At 34.6% G+C, this 21,862-nt stretch overlaps 1 protein-coding gene across 2 annotated transcripts in view; it reads right to left on the bottom strand.

The window, feature by feature from the left end:
• Window positions 1-5,570: 5,570 nt before the first annotated feature.
• The window catches only part of LOC150093498 (uncharacterized), a 55,768-nt gene continuing 39,476 nt past the window's right edge, over window positions 5,571-21,862 (bottom strand). For both annotated transcript variants that reach the window (XM_090414032.1, XM_090414033.1), the window contains one exon: window positions 5,571-10,238. In XM_090414032.1, coding sequence (XP_090270158.1) covers window positions 7,326-8,573 — 1,248 coding nt within the window. In that variant the 5' untranslated portion in view covers window positions 8,574-10,238 and the 3' untranslated portion in view covers window positions 5,571-7,325. The remainder of the gene's footprint in view (window positions 10,239-21,862) is intronic.

Raw genomic sequence — 21,862 nt, 5'->3', positions numbered from 1 at the left:
ATCGATATAGTTGCAAGACCAACCAATCTTTCTTGGGTCATTGCTGTTCGCAAATAATTGTTAATTAGTTTAAGCTTGGAAAAACTTCTTTCCACACTTGCTGCTCTAACAGGAATTGTTAACGTATCGATAGCGCCTACCGCAATATTGCTGAACTAGCGCTCTTATTAAGTTTCCCTTACATAAACACCCTGTTTCTGGAAATTGTCGATACCAACGACGAATGTTTTTGTCCAGTAGTGGATCAATTCCATAACGTCGTCTAAACGCACACTGCACCGTAATCACGGACTTAGTCTTGATAAATTCGAGAAAACAAAACAAAACACCTTGTATTGACTAGACGCTGTCTTCTAATTAACGAAGCGTAGCGGCTATTTGGGCGCTAGTAGTGGCATCTAGCGGTCGCCATATCAAACTCTGGCCCAAGGCCGTTCACAGGGTATAAGTCGCAATCATTTGTGGTTTGTGGATTAAGTTACTGCTAATCTTAGGAAATTGCGATACGCAACAAAGTCTGTGAGAAAATAGTCGTTAATAACAAGACTATTATAAGGTGCGTAAACTCTAACTCTAATGACTATCGTTTTTACTGTGCAGGATTGAGTGAAAGTCAGTACAATATAAATTATCAGAAGACAGAAAGCTGACTTCAGACAAATCCTTTGTCCTAAAACGGGAGGCATTTCACTGCTGAACAGTGGTCACAAGCAAATGTGCCACGCAGCCCTGACACCAGTGCAGCTACAGCATCGTATTAATTCTAAAATTTGCATGTCACGCAGTCTCTTAACTTGAAGTTATGACAGCGCAACCAAAGACAGGTTGGACTCAACAGTACATTTTGAATTATTCCATTTCAAAAATCGGAATCTTTCCCTTCAGATGGTCATTTCATTAACACGGGAGACTACTGGAGATCGCAGCGGACGCATAACTCCGTGGCAGGGCAGCTCGTCTACGTTCGCAACTGGATTTGACGTCACAGGAGGGGGGATGAAAAGAAAGTTTTCATTGGATATATCAAATTGGTCTTTATAATTTGAAATAATCTATTCATTTCTAGGGAGATTTTCTTGGAAGGGAGGAGGGAGTGTTGACTTAAAATCATTGCGTAAAACCTCCATTTTGTCTAAGGAATGGGTATAGTTGGGTATACCAATCTAAGAGCGAAATTATTGGTGGCCGAGGGCATGCCGAAAGTAAAGGTGGGTAATATAGGAGTTAGGATGTCACCATCTGCTTCAATAAATTTGTTAGATTATTTCATTTTTTTTAATTATGAAGCTCTTCTATTAATGATTTGATCTTTTGATTTGATGATTTGATATTGATAATTTGAAAAGCACTTTTATGATTATTTTTATTTAGGGTACTCTGTTTTTGCATTCATCTAGTAACCATAGGTTTCTAGCATGTTTGACTTCTTTATTTAATATTCTTGGTAATATTTTTATTCTGCTCTCTAGAGAGAATTTTTTTTTATGTTCTATGTATTATATATAGTCACCAGTCTTAATATGAGATTTTACATTTCTTCTTTCATCACAAAGGTCGAAAATATTTTTGGTTATCAATGGTTTATTGACTTTTCTTTTGTATCCAAGCATTTCTTCAGCTGTTTCAGTTATCTTTTGTGAGAAGTATTTCGTTTTGATTCGATATTATATTTTTTGAAGCTTGTGTGAAAAATTTATTTCAATATGTGTTGAAATAACGTATTTAATTGGGGGACTTTTAATTTTTCTATATTATATTATACTTTTTATGAGTTGATTTTGTAGGTAATATTTCCCTCATTTTTATATTTGTGATGACCATATTGTGGTCATTGCCAATATCAGCTCCAGGAAATAATTTGGTTCTTGTGAGTTTGATGGAGTTTTTAAATTTTGTGCTTACAAAGATTAAATCGATTTGGTTGTGTGTTTTACCATCAGTGGAAGTCCATGTCCATCTTCGGGAAGGTTCATGGGAAAAGTGTTAGTGATGGCAAGGTTCATTTGGTAGGCAAAATTGATCAATTCAAAACCTATTCTTTTCTCTCCCCATAGCCACAGGATCCGACAAATGGGAGAAAATCTTTACCAATGCCTGTTCCAATTTTGTTATTCCAATCGCCCTCTACAATCAAAAGGTCTTTTCAATTCGCTCCGGTGATTGTTGCATTAAGTTGACATTAAAATTCCTCTACTTCGGAATCCTTGTGGCCTGTGGTTGGGGCATAGACATGTATGATGGTAATATTGAGAGGTTTCCTTCTCAGGCAGAATAAAGCAATTCTGCTATTGATAGGATTGAATTCCATGACAGAATTTCGTGAGGTTTAGTGTATCAAAAACCCAACACCTTCTTTTCCACTGCAATCGCATCCAGAGTAAAGAAGTGGAATCTTTCTCTGTTGTTAGCTCTCTTGTTTTAGGCCATCGAATTTCACAAAGTCTCATAACAATCCATGCATATCTTTTTAGTTTGTGCTGTAGTAGTTTGAATTGACCTGACTGTAGTGGATTCCTAATATTCCAGGTTCTGGTCTTTAAATGGTTGTGGAGTCTGAATCTGGATCCAGCTTTTTCATTATTTTTGTCAGTGATAGCGCCAGTTGCTAATTTCTCATTGCCCATCTTGGAGCTGCTACCAAATAGCAATGCAGACCTTGTTGAACCGGGCAACTTCCGAGCTGGCATGGTATGCTGTGTTAAATCCTTCGCTATGAATGTCTAATGGACAGTAAATTAAGGTAGATGGCACCCATTCCCTCTTCTGTCCTCACCTGGTAGCATTTAGATGAGCATAGTGTGGATGGCCTTCATTCCATGGATTACATTCTCAATACTATTAACAATACTCCTGACATACTTGTCCATCCCACCCAGGGCATTTTCATTTGGGTTCATAATACCAGCTCTCTTATTTTATAATGTAATGTTTTTTATTATGTAATACTTTCATACATCTTAAAGGCCCACCTTTCCTAATTGGGTTGTGGGGCAACAGCTGCAAGAGGAACTTCCAATGGTCATGATCCTCTGCCACCAAGCTCAGGTGTTCTGGTAGGATTCCCAAACGTGTCAACTCAAGGTTTTGGATATAATCTATCCATCGAGTCCTTGGCCTTCCACTCTATGGCTTGGCAAAGAGGGCCTGTTGAGGGAGCCTCTTGTGGCATTCTGACCAGGTGCCCATACCAACATAACTGTGATCTCTCAAGCAGTGGTTGAGTATTGAGGGTTCCTGAATTGCAGACTTTTGATTCTGTCGAGTCTCGTCAGTCCCGCAACCCCTCTAAGGAACCTCATTTCAGCCGCTTGGATTCGTGTCCGCATTCTTTCGGTCATTACCCAACTCTCATGACCATAGGTGAGGATGGGGACAGACTGTATTGAAGACAGCCAACTTTGCCTTAACTCCCACTTCAATACTACCGAACGACCAAGCTCCCACAATATTGAGCTTGTTAAGCCAATTCCAGTATCTAGCTCTGTGTCCCATTTTCTATCATTGGTGAATATGGACCCAAGGTATTTAAACCTCTCCACCTGCCTCAATGGGACTCCACTTACGTTTAGAGTGCACTGGGATGGTTATCTTAAGACCACAAATGTTTCAGTTTTGACCACACTGATCTTCATTCCAGCATCTGCACAAACAGCTACAAACCTATCAAGGGTCTGCAGGAGGTCATCTGTGGAAGAGCTAAGCAGAATTAGGTCATCTGCAAAAAGCAGATGTCCAATTCTACATTTTCCAATTCTGACACGCTTACTGCCTTGGCTGTGCCTATCAATCCAGTCCATAAATATTATGAAAAGGAGGGGTGACAGAACACACCCTTGGCAGAGGCCAATGGAGACTATGAAAGGTTCAGACTTTGTGCTGTTTACCCTGACACAAAACTCTGGGCATTCATACAGGGACTTCATGGCAGCTAATAGTTGGCCGTCCACCCTATATTCCTGTACTACTTGCCAAAGCTTATCCCAAGGAACCAGGTCATATGCCTTCTCCAATTGCACAAAACATGTGTAGACATTCTTGGCCATATTCCCAAGATTCTCAAAGACTTGCCTTAATGTGAAGATTTGGTCATTTGTGCTTCTACCAGAACGAAAGCCACATTGTTCTTCCTTCAACTATGCTCCTGCACCATCTTTCCAAGTACTTAGCATACATTTTCCCAGGCAGGCTGAGCAGAGAGATGCCATGATAGTTACTGCAATCCTTCTGGTCTCCCTTTTAAAGACTGGTATTATTACACCTGTCTGCCATTGCTTTGGTGCTTGCCCAGATATCCAAGCAGCCTGACACACTCAAGGCAGCCAGAGAACATCCTCTCGATTTAAGGCTTTAGCATTTCGGGCCGAATTTCATCATCGCCAGTAGCCTTACCCGATTTTATTGCTGAATGGACCTCTTCTCGCAGAGAGGTCCATTTAGCAATAAAGTCTCATCTTCTGTGAGACTAGTCATTGCCCCGATCTGCATCTCTTGGATGTCCACAGCTTCTGGGCCACATGGGTTAAGAAGGCTCCCAAAATATTCCCTCCATCTGTGGAGGATATCCTTCTCGGTTGTTAAAAGTGCACCATCAGAGGCCTTAATTCCCCTTGCTGTGCACGATTTCTTCCCTCGAAGGCGCTGGATGGTCTGCTGCCAAAATACTTTGTTTGCATTTGCATAGGATTAATCTAATCGTTCTCCAAAGGATTCCCAAACGCATCTCAAGTGACCCGACTCTAAGCCATGTTAGGTAGGACTCCTTTTTTGCCTGGACAGTTTTTTGGACTTCTTGGTTCCACCAAGGTGTCCTTTTCTCACTGCCCGTTGCCACACCGAGCCACAGCATGAGTGCAGAGGCAGTCACAGCTGTTCTTTTATTACGTAATATGTTAATAAATAAAATATTGCTTGAAATTTTAATAATCGACTCTAAAACACTTGAGAGTTACAGTCAACTGTAAATGTTTCCAAAACTGAAAACAATGTAAACTTTTTGAAACGTTCTTTTGAATTTCATCAGATATCTTTTCCTAATGTAAGTTTTCAATAATGGCCAACACTTCTTCCAATGGTCTACTGCACTTCTAGCAATAAGTTGGATCATGTACAAAATCTTATGGGTATGGTGTCATCTCAAATGAAACTAAAGAATAGGCAGAGGGAAGAAAAATTTGTATACCAATAGAGCATCATGAGGGAAATGAACGAGAAACAAAATTTAAATTTAAAGTGAATGTAAATGGGATTAGACATTAGGTAAATCACTGTCATAATTATAAGAGAATACTCTGCAGGATTCATTAGGCAAAGTTTCTGCAAGGTAGTTGTCATTCGATGAACAAAAAGTCGAGGAGAGAAGTATAACTTATTTTAAAGTAGAAAAACGAATGTGTGGATGATGAATTGATCTAATTTGCTTTTTTTTAGAATTCAATTTTTTATAGTCACAGAGTCACATCCACAAACTATTATACTTTTTAAAAAGCTTATACATTAAAATGAGTATTTGTTGTTATTAAAATGTTCTCACAACTTTACAAAAAGAACTGCATTTTATTAAATTTCAGAAATTGCTTAGCAATTAGTTTGTAATTTACATTCCACACGAAATAAATTTTCTGCAAAGCAGATGAATACAATTCCCATTTCACACTAAATTATAAAAAGTTGAACGTATGAAATGGTAGCGAAAATTAAAATAAAATAAAAAATAAGGAAAACAAAACTAATTAACTGAAATTTTATTCATTCAAAAAGTCACTGAAAAAGAGCCCTTTGATATTTATGATGAAAAAATCTGAAAGGCGTACATTGAAGTTGCGCATTGTCGTATGCTAGCTAATGCTGTTTCCTGGTTGTTGTTACTTTCTTGTTCCTTCCTACTCTGATGGCTTTGAAACACATGAACTTCGAAGGATGAGGGTAGTATGGCTACACATCAAATTTTTTTTGCGAAAACTTGTCATCGTTTCTAGATATTAGCATGTACAAAATTCACCCGAGTTCTCACAGAAAAAAAAATCAGCGATCTCATTTTCCTAGTGCCTTGTACGAAAAAACTAAGCACTTCAAACACTTCTTTGAAATAGCTTTTTGTTCTCTTTTCAAGTGCGAAGCCATCGATTTAATTTAAACATGCGAGGAACCGATCGAATACCATCAAAAAATAAAATAAATAAAAGAAAACCGCAAGTAGTCGTTTAGGAAAACAGTGTATCCATTCTTTCAAGAGAATTTTTATTTCTAAATTACCAGCAAAATATATATATATATATATATATATATATTGACCCCTTCAAGTGACTGGAAAATCCCTGCTTGGTATCAGCAGGTTCCTGATACCACAACTTTCTTCAACATATAGCACTATACAAAATCTACAAGTTAAATTTTTGTGTGATATTAAAACTCATTCGTTCGCAGTTTTTTTATAAATCTATGACGAATTTACCTTCAGTCCACGTATATTTTTAAAACTCAAGTGTCATTTGGAAAAGCAATGCTCACTTGGATTAATTATTTTCGAAAAAAATAATAAACCTATTCACAACGAAAGTTGTGCTTAAAAGGACTACTTACATAAATGCAATAATATAATTGTACATATCAAGGCAACATGTTCGCCCACCACTCATTGGCTGTGTCGAATTCTTCAGTAACCAGAGATTCCTTTCGCGAAAATGTTTTCCCGCACGTTGTAGAAGTGAAAGGGTTCTCATCAGTATGTACTCTTAAATGACTTTTCAGACTCGAACTGGCAGAAAATCTCTTGTAAATTTCACATGAAAAGTTTCTCTCTGGTGTGAAAACTTGCATGTCATTTTAGAGTAGACGAGTCGAGAATTTTTTTGAGATTTTGCAAGTAAAGTAATCTTTGCTGAGCCATTTCATGTGATTTTTTATATAGCCTTATTGAAAAATTGTTTCCCACATTTAAAAAAAAAACTTTTCTTTAGTCAGATGGTAGCGTTCTTTTGATGCTATTTAAGCGACTGCATAGACGAAAACCTAGAGCTAAACATGATACAAATGAAAGATTTCTTGCCAGTATGCACTCGTAGATGTCTTTCCAGACTCGAACTATCTGAAAACCTCGTTACAAATTTCGAATGGAAACGGTTTCTCTCTGGTGAGAACTCTTCGTGTCTTTTCAGGTTAAACGAGTCGAGGAACTTTTCGTGACAAATTTCGCATGCAAAATCTGTGTGCGTTTTTTTAAGATATACAGATTCAAAAAATTGTTCAAACATACTTTACAGGTAAAAACTTTTCATCAATTGGATGGTAGCATTTTTGGTACTTTTAGGGATTCTATAGCAGAAAACTTAAGAGCTACACACGGGAGAAGTAAAAGGATTCTCACCAGTATGAACTCTTTGATGATTTTTCAGTGACGAACTCAGTGAAAACTTTTTGTTACAAATTTCGCATAAAAAAGGTTTCTCACCGGTGTGAACTCTTAGATGACTTTTCAGTCTCCAACTTACTGAAAACCTCTTGTTGCAAATTTCACAAAGAAAAGGTTTGTCACCAGTATGCAATTTCAGATGACTTTTCAGACTCGAACTGACTGAAAACATCTTGTTGCAAATTTCACATAGAAAAGGTTTTTCACCAGTATGTGCTCTTAGATGTATTTTCAGATCCCAACTCTTTGAAAACTTCTTGTTGCAAATTTCGCATAGAAAAGGTTTCTCACTAGTATGCAATCTTAGATGACTTTTCAAACTCGAACTGCCTGAAAACCTCTTGTTGCAAATTTGGCATAGAAAAGGTTTCTCAGTAGCATGCACCCTTAGATGGCTTTTCAGACTTGAACTGAGTGAAAACTTCTTGTTGCAAATTTCGCATAGAAAAGTTTTCTCACCTGTATGAACTCTTAGATGTATTTTCAGATCCCAACTTTTTGAAAACTTCTTGTTGCAAATTTCGCATAAAAAAGGTTTTTCACCGGTATGAACTCTTAGATGCATTTTCAGATCCCAACTCTTTGAAAACTTCTTGTTGCAAATTTCGCATAGAAAAGGTTTTTCATTGGTATGCACTCTTAAATGACTTTTCAGACTCGAACTGACTGAAAATTTCTTGTTGCAAATTTCGCAGGGAAAAGGTTTCTCACCAGTATGCACTTTCAGATGACTTTTCAGACTCGTACTGTCTGAAAACATCTTGATGCAAATTTCACAAAGAAAAGGTTTCTCACCGGTATGCAATCTTAGATGACGTTTCAGACTCGAACTGCCTGAAAACTTCTTGTTGCAAATTTGACATAAAAAAGGTTTCTCACCAGTATGCACTCTTAGATGACTTTTCAGATGGGAACTTCCTGAAAACCTCTTGTTGCAAATTTCGCATTGAAAAGGTTTCTCACCAGTGTGCACTCTTAGATGACTTTTCAGACTCGAACTGCCTGAAAATTTCTTGTTGCAAATTTCGCATAGAAACGGTTTCTCACCAGTATGCACTCTTAGATGACTCTTTAGATGGGAACTGCTTGAAAACTTCTTGTTGCAAATTTCGCACAGAAAAGGTTTCTCATTAGTAGGCACTCTTAGATAATTTTTCAGACTCATGTTACAAATTTGATATGGAAACGGTTTCTCTCTGATGTGAACTCTTTCGTGACTTATCTGGTGAGACAACTCAAATCGGTTGTAAACGAATAATCTTTAGTTTGCCACTTGATGTGGTTCTTATGATTGAGAATATTGTTTGCCACGTATTTTGCAAGAAAAAACTTTTCTCCAGTGAGTGTATGAAGATCTTGGTGCCTTTTAAGGGACCATAAAGATGAAAACGTAGATGTATGCATAATAATTAAAATGTTTTTCTTCAGTGAGATCTGAGATGCTTTTTAAAGCTTTGTCTATAGCCATATGATTTCCTGTAAATTTCATACTAAAACAGCTTCTCTTTCCATGAACCCTTCTGATGTTAAACAAAAACTTTCCTTTAGCATAAAAGGCTCTGTCACATATTTCACAGGTGAAAGATTTCTCCTGCAAGGCCACACAAACTATTTGGCGTTTTAGTTTCTGTGAGAGAGCAAATGTCTTTTGACATATTTGGGATTTAAAAGGCCTCTCATTCGTGTGAATAACGGAATGTGTTTAAAAAATGCCATTGAGGAAAATGATTTGCCGCTCACATCACAGAGGAAACACGACTTTCTCCACTATGAACTTTGCACATTGATTTGTGGTCGGTAGTATTTGTGTTCTGTATGCCTGGTAATTTAATCAGGAAAAGTTTGGTGTTCACAATTTCTCAAATGCACCTCAAAAGAACTAAAATCGGAAATTATTTTTTTCATTCTGAAAAATCAAAATCTTTACCAGTATAACCAGTTTCATGTGTCTTTGAAGACTGGACTGAAAGCGATGTTTTCTCGCATTTTTCGGAATTGAAACGGTGTTCTGATGCGTGAAGCTCAAATTTGTGTATCTTCAAATAATATCAAATGGAAAACAGTCTGTCGCATTTCACATGCCAACAAACTTTCTTTGCAGTTCCCTGTAGCCTTATGCCTCTTCAGGTGTGTAAATGAGGACAAGGTCTTGCTGTAATTTTCACATGAAAATAGCTTCTCGACCAAGTGCGTTTTCAGATGATCTCGAAGATTTGCTGAATCAGAGAAATTCTTCTGACATGTCGTACAGAAGGAATATTTTCCCTTTTCCCACGTGCATAGAAATTCTAGTGCCCTTTTAGGCTGTCATGGGGATGAAAGATCTTCCACACATTTTTAGCATGACTGTTTACCTCTGGAGTCTATTATTGTTCGATTGCTGTGATTTGTCTCGTGCATTTTAAGTTGATCTGATTGCTTAAATTTAGATTTGTGGAATACTTTGCACATAGATTTTTATCCGACTGCTTGTGTGTTTTCTGATGTCAGTTCATACTTCTCTGATATACAAACTGCGCCTGGGATGATGCACAAATTAAATCCATTTCCCGATTTTCTTCTCAGTTAAGATATTTCAATAGGAAATGAGACTGAGTCATTGTTGCAGGAGAAGATTTACTTATTGTTTTTTGAATTTGGTTCATCAATTCCATTCTCATTTGATGTTTTTTCGTTATGTCACTAGAAGAGCAACTTCGGAATTATTTGATTTTTATTTGGCAAATCCAGCATGAAATGTTTACTACAACTTAATAATCTTCATACAATTTGGTTATCAGGTTGGTTTTAATGGTAGGCAAAATCTCATGGCAGTAAGCCTATTCACAATCTGTAAAGAGAAATTATGTAATTAATGCTAAATTAAAACTCCATTTATTAAATAAAATATTCTCAACATGTTAACTAATATTTAATCTCAATTAATGTATGAGTTTTACTCCAGAAATTTAATATTTGTAATGAATAGCGGAAACAAACATAACAGTTAAACTTTTAAAGGAAAATAACAGAGTATTATCACTCTTAAAATGATGATTGTGTTAACAAACCTGATTTCGATTGCCAAATGCATCAACACAAAATAAGCTAAGCGGAGAGCCATGGGGCTGTATTACATTCTGAAGTTGAATATGTCCTCAGGAATAACTTTGAGAACGCAGTTAGATATGAACGTATTTCTTGCACACATGGAAAATGTGAAATAATGGTAAAAGTTTAAAAATGGCTTTTCAATCTGGGAGTGAATTTCTTAAAAGTACCATTTTATTCAGTTGGTTGTGTGTCAATTATTATTAAACAAACAATTGTGATTTACAGCTGTAGGTAGCATGAACACCCATTCTTCTGTTGATATTATTCTCTGTTCTTATTTTCCTTCTTTACATCATTCTAAGTGATAATCCCTGTGGAAATGCAGAGATTCCTCCTCCAGATTACGCTATTTCTGGCTTTTCTCTTCCAACTAATGTAAACACTTCCTCTAAGAAAGTGTATTTTGGCTGTCCTCTTCTTTTCTCAGGTTTCTCACCTTCCAACATGTTTATAATCCATTCATTCTCCTCATGTGTGCCACAAGATGACCGTCTTCAATATTCGACTGTTTTATTTCCAGCAAAATTTGTTTGTTAGTTTTCTTTTCTCCATGTCTTCACTAATCTAACTCGTATTAAATGATTTTTTCTTTAATACTTATTTTACAATAGTAATTCTTCGTATTTTCAGCATACATCTTCAGTCATCTTGGATAATTCCTCCAAGATATCAGTGATGTTACTTGGTCATTATTTTTAACTGTAATCACAATTATTTTATATTCGTTATTTATTTATTTTTTGACACTGTTACCATTATTTTAGTTTTTGCATTATTTTGTAGAGCCACTCTCTTTAATGATTATTAAAATCCTGTTAATTCTCAGCTAATACAACTACAACTTTCCTAGAATTCAAATACTTACTAACCCTAACCTATCAAGCGGAAATCTGGGAAGACTAAATCCTGCATACACAACACAACAATTCCTACAGTTTCAGCAGGTATTTCATCTGTTGCACATCAGATGAAATACCTGCTGAAACTGTAGGAATTGTTTTATTTACAGATAGGAAATTCATTGATCTCTCTTTAAATTTCTTCATGTGGTTCTCTGGCACATGATTTCTTGTTCAGTAAGTTCACTATTCATGTTTTCTTCATGGTATAAGTCTTCAAGATATTCCTTCTTTCTCTCTTTCTACTAGCTCTGTTACCAATAACTTTCCTCTTTTTTTTTTTTAAATCTCGTCCTTTGCTTTTTTGTTTTGGGACAGTCTGGAGGAATCAGCAGCAATTATTCGATATTCCTTATTAGCACTCCTTCACATTTTAGTTAATATTTAGCTTCTTTATGCTACTTTATCTAATTCTCCTTTGGTGGTAAAATCTCGTCCTTTGCTTTTTTATTTCGTGACAGTCTGGAGGAATGAGCAGCAATTATTCGATATTCCTTATTAGCACTTCTTCACATTTTAGTTTAGATTTAGCTTCTTTATGTTACTTTATCCAATTCTTCTTTGGTGTTTTCTTGAAGCTTTCTTTAATTTTGCTTCATAGTCTTCGATAGTGTTCCTTGCTTTATACAATTTTCTTTTACTTGCCCTTTTCTCATTCTTCTATTAACTTGAAGTAACTTATTTGTAGTAATAAAAGGGATTCGTAGTGGTAAGTTTGTAAATCTTAACACTTTTTGTGCTGATTTTTATTTATTTCTATAGGTTTTGAATAACCTGCAAGAGAAAACTAAATATAATTTATTACTTCATTATATTTTGTTTAATATGTCAAAAACTTCGTTCGGGGAGAAGACAGAAAAACTGGTAAAAACATTTAAATTCTCAATACAAGAATGATTCATACAGCATACGTATAATATCATATGTGTGGGTTGCAGCTATCCAGAAGGAAATAGTATTAGAGTTCAGAGGTGTAGGAATAGATATATAATTAATTAATTATGAAATATTAATAAATTCATTTAGAAATAATTACATAAAACATTAAAAATTCCAACCAATTAACAGAAATCACTTCTCAAAACTTAGAAACAGGCATACAGTCTTTCCAATTAAGATTAGGAAAGTGGCGTAGGGCTTCACTTGATTAAAAAAATAGACAATCAAATTTCATCCTACTGTAATGTAGCATCTTTTTACAGTTCCAGTGAACTCTCTATCTAGTGGCGATTGCATGAGAAGCAAGGTCTGAACTTTCAAAATTCAAACATATATGCACGATGGTCTTCAATGCTAATAGTATCAAAATGGCCAATCTCTCCATAGCAGCAAATATGACAAGAACAGGATATTTCTTAGACACCAGGCAAAGATAAAGGTGATAATATATCTTTGATAGGTAATAAAAAAAACACAACTTCCTGGCTAGTTGTTTGAAGGTGGAGCACAAATTATATCTGTGAAAGTTCCTTGCTATTTGTTCAGATGTTCCTTTAAGGAAGGGAATGAGGATCCTTTTAACATTGAATTGTAATCCGGAAAGGGGATGATAACTATCAAATAATTTCTCGTTGTATCTATTAAGTAATAGTGTTTCCTCCTAGTGGATAGATGCGATCGACACACGTGATATTATACGCATGAGGCACTACTCATACTTGTATTCAGAATTTAAATGTCGCCAGCTTTTCTGTCTTCTCCCTGAATGGAAAAAAAATGTGCATAGAAATATTCGGCATGTATGACTCTATTAAACAATTTGCAAATTAATTTTATTTATTTCCTTGTTGACGTAGTCTTGTCCACTGTTATTTGTATGCAATCTCTTTTTTAAATCCATTTTTTTATGTGGGTTGCAGTATTTCAATATTCTATTTTATTCTCTGTTTATTCAATGTATTTTTTCATTTTCTGTACATTTTGCAATAACGAATGTTTAGTCATTCTCTATTTCAGCTCATGGGTGATGACTATAGTATGATTTGAGTTGGTTTTTGTATCAATTCTTGGCTAGTATGTAATTAATCTGTTTTCGTGGAACAAATCTTGGCAATTTTCACGTATAGTATCTTCGTTTCGGTATTTCAAAAAGCGTATTGCAAACTATAAGGTCATATTATTTATAGAAATGTAGAAATCATTCTCCTCTTGCATTCTTCGAAATCTTTCTTTTATTTCACGTTCAGTGTCCTCTTCAACCACTGCATTTAAGCCATAATAACTAACAATTGCAGTGTACTGAGGGATAAAGAAGCATATAGCGTATTTATACATCACTTACAATATGTGAAATGGGCAAGAATTCCGAGATTCGAAGTTCTAATACAAATCTACGCATGAATCATCGCACTATCAAAAAGTATAAAAAGTGTTCCAATGCTTGAATACAACTAGAGACATAAGGTCTAGACACCACAAAGATGTTCCATTTGGCATTACACGTGGATGAGGGTCTTTGTGAATGTTGCTTAATGGGAGAAGAATCACAACTCGATTGTGGTTTGAAATGCCGACAGAAAAAGCAACTTTAATAATACAGTAAGAAGTTTTACTAGGGAGGAAGAGGACTACCTGGTATTCAGAAATTCATGTGAACCACAGCAAGGATTGCAGAGCTATGAAAGGTATTTGCATTCAATGTGTAAGACCGCTCGAAGCAGGGAAAAGTTTGATTCTAGTGACCGAGCAGAATTGAATGGTTCATGGTAGGTAGCATCCACATATGAAATGCTCTGCATGACATAGCTGTATTAGCTGTGATTGAACAGATTTAAGGCCGATGTTCTTTAAGATGAATGATGTTCTCTGTTTACGTAATTAAGATAAACACAACAACAAAAAAATTTAATAAGTGATGAAAATGTCAAAAGAACAAAGGACGATAGACAAAAGATAGATAAAGGATGATGGGATTTAACTGAAGTGTACAAACTTTTACCATCTAAAGATATTACGGGATTCAACAACTTAAATTATAAAGATATACAGGAAGTGCATAATTTCGAACTAATCAAGGATTGCTGCTAGTTGGACTTTTCAGGAAATGTTATTTCTGTGAAATAGTAGTCATGTCTTTCACAGAATCAAGTTCCAAAAATGATTGTACCAGAAGATACCTCGAACAAGTGAGATTGAAGGAGGACACCAAGTGAGTATTTAGAAAGTCAACTGATTAGTAATGGTTGTTTCCTACTTAGGCACAGTACTTTTAGTATCAATTGTTTTATTATTTTTTCGTATGAAGTATTAAAAAAAAAAAAAAAAAAAAAAAAACGAAAGTTTTTTATTGTGAAGGATCGAAAAAAACGAACAGGAACATTTCACTTGAGAATTATATTTATCCTCTGATATTTATAACATTTTGTCTTTGCATATAAAGGTATATACAAACCAGAATGTTATTATCAAAGTTTAGAATATTCTAAAGATTAATGCCATATACTCTAGTTAGCTGTATAATATTATAATAGATTACTATATTATATAGTATTATAATATGATTTTTACTTGTAGATATTAAAATATAATTGCGAATTTGTAAGCTCACCGCATATTTCAAAGTATGCAAAAAATGTCACCATTTTAATAGTTATTTAATAATTCCAGAAATCCACGAATTCCAATTATTAACGTAATTATGGTAATAGTGAATTTCAAATACTAATGGATTAAGAGAAATGTTTAGCGAATTAACCTATCCTACAGCAACTCTTAAAGAGAAAATTACACAGTACTAGTTTTCACACGTTTCTGACAGTGGTGATTTGATAAACCCTCAGACTTTACTCATTGCTTCGAAGACTAGCAATTTTTCCATGCCCTTTTGATATATGGAATAATGCTGAAACATTTACCAGATGCGGGAGTTTCAAACTTTTCTACTTTATCCCTACTACCTTAACACATTTTGAAGCATCCAAATAACTATCTCTGCTATTTTGCTAATGTTAGTTACAATCCTCTCTGAAATTCTTTTTCCTCTTAGCCACCAACTATATATCTGTAATCTCATCAATATCCAGAAGTGAAATTCAAATAATATAATATACAGGTTGAACCCTTTTCAACCGAAAGCTCAAAAATCTACATTGATAGAACAGCCATCGTAATGTTCACACGATTTCAGCTTATTCAAGTCATTTTGAAAGATCTATGTTTTAATTACTCTTTCATCTTCAAATTAGCATTATCAGCAAACAAATTAATATTGCTCATTACATTATCTTCAGTATCATTAATGGAGAAATTAAACAGGAATGGACTGCTCGCTGAATGATGAACGATAGAGCTTTGCGACCAACCAACCACTGGTCACCAACTTAATTTTTGACTGCAAACCACCACCATACATTAGTCTTTGATTTCTCTCTCTGACAATCACGTTCCTATCCATTCCACCAAACATCCAATCCATTCCTTGTACACAGACATAATTCCCACTATAACATACCATATTCTGATATTGACATTTTTGAATTTGGTCTTTAACTTTTCAAAACATAAATCACCTCTTCACTAAAAGGTCTAATTTTCAACACTGGTATGGATTTGCCTTTATATTATGGTAATACCTTACTTTCCTTCCACTCTACCTGATTTAACAAGTAAATTGCACATCATAGTCAAAGGAAACATGAGGCAACAAGCCATCAGGTGAAAATCTCAAATGGCAGAATTCCAGTTGAGATTTTGCAATATTGCACGTGCCTCCAGTTCTTCTATTTCCAGCTGGTCATTTCTCAAAGCTCACAAACATGTGTCTCACATCGGGAAATGAATTAGCTGCAACCTGATGAAAAACCTTCCCAAAATATCCACTCCTGAATGGAATTATTTCTCTGGTTCGGTTACCCTCATACCAGCAGCATTTCTTAAAATATCTTTCCATAATAGCTTTTCCTCTTACCCACAAGAAAGATTAAAATATTTGGAATTCCTTTTGCCTTGTGCAGTTAATTGTACCTCACAATTTCTTTTGTATTCCTAACCAGGTTGGTAACCATTCTTGCCTGTACTTCTTTATTAACTATATGTATTAGCCAAAGAATTTAAAATCAACAGCCTTAATAAATGTCTAATATTCAATGCATCTAAAATTATTTTAAACATCGTTAACAAACAAATTGAAAGAGCCATAAGTGGTGAATTGAGTGAACGACAGATAGGTTTGAGAAGAGGAATGGGAACCATTAATGCTATCCTGGAACTAAAAATACTAATAGAAAGATCACTTGAAAGAAATAGGAACATTTACATATGCTTCATAGACTTTCAGAAGGCTTTTGACAGGGTAAAACATAATAAAAACGTTCAATGTATTAGATAAATTAGACAGACGATCATGTACTCAAGATTATAAAAATGATCTACACCAAACAGAAAATGCAGCTGTTTAATAATGAGACTTCTGTAGTGAAAATAAAAAGGAGTTAGACAAGGTTGTATCCCTTCACCAAATCTACTTCATATCTATAATGAGACAGTGATGAAAGAGACTGAAAAACAAAACAAAAAAAAAAAAAACAGGAATTAGTATCAAATGGCATAAAATACAACAATCTTAGATATGCTGATGATATCATTCTAAAAGCAGAAAACAGAAACAAATTAATGCAGCTATTAATTGAGGAAGGTAAAGAATTTGGATTAGATATAAATGCAAAATAGACCAAATTCATGAAAATCTCAAAAGAAAGCAGATCCGAGCCAGAAACATTCATAAACAATATGAAAATTGAACATACAACAGAATACAAATATTTAGGCACCTACTTTACTGCAGATGAAAAGCAAGATAAAGAAATAAAAATAAGAACAGTCATGGCTAAAGATGCATCCTGGAAAATAAAGATCTGCTCAGTTCTGTGAGTATTGAGACGAAGAAAAGAATGATAAGAACATTAGTGTGGTCAATTTTCACATATGGAAGTGAGACCTGGATATTCAAGAAGAGAGTAAGACAACAGATAATGGCTTTTGAAATGTGGTGCTATAGGAGAGCTCTGAAAATCCCATAGACAGAACATGTCACAAATACAGATGTCCTACAGAGAAGAGAACACAGATTTTTATTGCAGGAAACAATAAAAATCTGTGTTGTCTTCTCTGTCATTAATAGAAGAGCGTAATAAGAAACTAAATAACTAACAAAATTTATTGACACAGATTATGACATCCTGCTTCTCTATTACCACTCTCACTTTCTGTATGGCATCTGTCACCAAGCATTGCGCTCTTAGATTGGTACAATCAAACTACAGCCATTCTTTAGACGAAACTGACGTTTTATGCAACAGTTTAAAGTCAACACTCCATCCTCGTTTCCCAGAAAATCTCCCTAGAAATGAATAGATTATTTCAAATTATAAAGAGCAATTTGATATTTCCAATGAAATTGTTCCAGTTCTTGTTAATATGAACATAATCTGGATACTGATTTGTTTGGAGAATTTAGAATATGGTAGTGCTGTTATTCGATATTAGTGTATAATAACAAAAATTTTGTATTTAAAATGAAAATATTTGATCTTTTGTCCTCTGAGAACTCAATTTTTCATCAAAACGAGATATATTCTGTAAAGAAAGAATTATAAAAGAAAAAAGGATGAGTTCATTCAAACGATGACATTCTAGCGAGTTTCATCTCAATTTGCCATTTCTTAGAAGAAAGCATTCGTGTTACTCTTAGCATATACCAACCACACATGCCTATGCAGTGCGCAACTCGTAAGCTACGTAATACGATGGTTTTCTCCATACTTATTTGACAGTGAAAATATACTCAGTGCAGATTTGCTAAATGCGTACTTGATTAAAACTCACTATATTGTAAGGTAATATGCCTCTGAAGTGTCAGCATTGTGAAACCGTGTCCGTTCAGTTTGAGAAAGCATATGGCCTTTCAGAGTTATTGAACGGCTACTTTTAATTATTAAAATCACTAGAATGGGAACGATTACTACTGAATAAGAAATTCAGTACAGTAAACATTACTCAATTTTAAAATTCCAAAACGGAAGTTATTTGCATATAATTTGATATTTAAAAAATAAATAAGACTCCACATAATATTAAGGGAAACAGGTCAAATATCCTCAAAGTATTCGGAACTATTTTAAATAGCATCATTTAAAACCATTCGTACTTCCTTAAACAATATTTTTTAAAAAATATTCTGCTGATTGTTATTCTTGCCTTGTGTTATGTTATGATGCTACATTCCTGTCGTATAAATGAAATAAGAGATTCTCTACTTTAGAACATGTTGAGGATTTGTTCAATGAAAATAGATGTGCAACTTTGTATTTCTCTAAGTTCTGCTTGTTCAGGCTTATTCTACTTTTCCTTAAACTATTCATTTCACAAAAGAATCACTGACCAAGTAAACGAATGAAATGATTAAATGTCCTCGATCTTGGAAATTCTTGACATTTCAAGTGGAATGTCTAAAAGACACTCATGATGAAAATAGTTGAACTTCTAGCTTTACTCTCAAATCAGCTCGCAGTAGTCACTCCATGAAATAAACCAGCAGATGGCAGCATAAGAAAGTCATCACATTTCGCCATCCATTGTGATAGTGACAATGAAAATTCGTTAAAAATAATGGAACAAAAATGAAGCAATGTTGAGAAATTGTTTATACAAATATTTCCTTTGTATGAAGTTCTTGTTCATAATGAATTTTAAACCATTTCACTTATCTCCATTATTTTTTCAAGCTGCTAGTGTTAGAGTTGTTGATAACAAGAAGTCTGAAGGAGGAATATCCAAATGAATGCAATGCAGCTAATAATGTCCATTTCAATCAGCGTTTATTATACAATATATTCAACTATTCGAAACTTTCCAGCCCTCATCTGCTGATTGATGTTATATTCCTAGAATTCAATTGTGACATTAAATGCCTACTTCTTTCAACGTTTTAGACATTGGTGAAAGAGAGAAAATTCTTGAAGTTAAATTGTTCAGAAATACCTGTCCCCAATTCATTAGCAATCTTAAATGGAAACGTACACAATATTAGATTGTACTGATTGGTGAATTCTCAATCTTTTCTCATGGTTTGGAATTAAGATCTTTACCGTCATATTACACTGGAATCTTTCATTAGATTAGTGGCAGTCCTATGGGGAAAGGAAAGAGAAACAAGTTCGAATCTTGCAGAGAACATGAGTTTGAACCCTAACGTTTTGGAGATGAATTTCATTTGCCAAAACAAGATGTTTGCAGAGCTAACTGGGGGATATGATATAGCTTCAAAAATTTCCATTCTCTGCTATCTAGAATACTGTTTCTGGGTTACAAAATCAATCAAAACCCAACAGAATAATAATATTAATAAACAACAGGAAAAAGGTAATAAGGTAATGTAAGGTAAGAAATTACTACAAGTTTACAAAAACCTTTTACGTAGCGAGGGCAAGATAAAAAAAGTGTGAATACTCCAAAATCATGAAATCATAAACTGGAAGAAGGAAATAGCAGGAATAGAATAAATCAACAGCATTTTTCAAATTTGAGATAACTATGTTTCATGCAGTTAGTGATGGTGGTAATGCTGTGGAAAGGGTCATAAATTCGGTAACCATGTTGGATAACGAGAGGGTAGACAATATACCACCTTTCAGGCAGTTGCAGGAAACATGAGATTAAAGGAGCTACGTCCACCCTTCAGACAGAAGGCTATAAAATACTTGAAAATCAACTCGAAGGAGTATTATTAATAAAAAGAATTCAATATAAGAAATCAAAAGATAGTGGCAAATATTTGATTAAGACAGCAAGAACTCACTATAAAAGTTGTCGGGATGAAATGGATGAACAGAGAAAATACCCAAAGCAATAACACCAAGTAGTAATATTTGGTGGTCACCTTATTATTTCTACATAAGCATTCTGTTGGATTTGAAGAAGATACCCAACGGAATACTTGTACGCAAATTAGAACAAATGGGGATGAATATTAAATTGATGATATGGTAAGAGAATAGCTCATGGACAGATATCAAGAAAGTAGTGTATGGAGAAGCAGAATCCAGGATGAAGCAGATGACCAGTGGTGTGTCTCAAGGCTCTGTGTTCGAACCATTATTGTTTAATTTGTACATAAATGACATAGGAAATGTCTTGAAGAAAGATATTCAGTTGCTTGCTCATGATGCAAAGTTGTGTAGTGCAATAATTCACCAAGCTGATGTAGAGAGCATGAAAGGATGATTTAAAGAACCTAGCAAATTGAACTGACATCCATTATCATTTCCATGTGGAAAAGCGTAAAGCTATGCATTTTGGGATTTAAAAATTACAAGCAGTGTAATTGATGGAACTGTACTCCGAGAGATTGACTAGGCTAGGAACTTGGGGGTGTTGGTAAACAGGGAGTTGAAGTTCAGAGGTCATCGTAAACCACTGAAATAGTGCGAGTTCTAAGGTCAGTTTTCCTTCCAGAATTTCCTGGAAGGAAAAAAATCATACTTGCCTGTACTGAAGGCCGACCATCTGGAGAACCACCTTAAAAAAAGGCTAGAAAACCCTACTCAACTCTTAGAATCATCCAGTGCATTCATTGCCGGCTCTAGGGGCTCTGTCACCACGCGGATGTAATTTTAAGTTGTGTGGCACTTGCCTTTTTTTTTTTTTTTTTTTTTTTTTTTTTTTTTTTTTTTTTTTTAATGTACTTAACATTTAGCAGCTAAAATATCCAAACATACATTTTTATGTAAAATAAAATTTATTTCATTTTACATAGTATTGTGTACTTTGAACAATACATATATCATCCTCCCACCTGACCAGAAGTCTATATCCATCCACAAAATTAGACTTGATGCATACTGTCTGTTGAAAGAACACAGAAAAATTTGGCCATCATATTTATTTGAATTTGCGATAAGCCTCGATACTGAAGAGAAAACTTAACCAGATTATCTCGTGAACATAGCTGTCTCATTTGCCTACAAAAAGAAAGGCAGTTCCTTGTTCTATGCTTTGTAACTGGAATATTAGATATATTGGATAGACTAGAAATATAGAAATAATTTTATTTTTGTTTTTTCCTCTTATTGTACAATTTTTAATGCCAGAACAAAATCAGAGATCCTTGCATACTTTCTTGACTTAAATACTGCATCACCTTGGAGAATCACTGTCATTTTTAATTATTTCTTCTAATTTTGCCTAATGACTTAGTCGGCACTATATTTTATGTTATTATAAATTTTGTTATTTTTATTTTTGTTCAAAATCAAATTTCTTAGAATACTTCACATATGGACTAGTTTTGACGACTTTGCTTTATTGATAATAATATGAGAAAAATTTTTAATCATATCAAATGTAAAGTGCAATACTTGGAAAAGCATGAATGTGAAATTAGAAGAAAATAGACATTTACAGTTCATGTATCATGAGTTGTTTTGGCAGCGGTGGGGTGGGGGGTTGGAATGCTTCCAAACAAACA

This window comes from Typopeltis vanoorti, chromosome 24, assembly GCF_054136105.1.
Source record: "Typopeltis vanoorti isolate ZY-2024b chromosome 24, IOZ_Tvanoo_1.0, whole genome shotgun sequence".
Taxonomy (NCBI): domain Eukaryota; kingdom Metazoa; phylum Arthropoda; class Arachnida; order Uropygi; family Thelyphonidae; genus Typopeltis; species Typopeltis vanoorti.
Note: the sequence above shows the minus strand (reverse complement) of the source record. Positions and strands in the feature narration are given on the sequence as shown.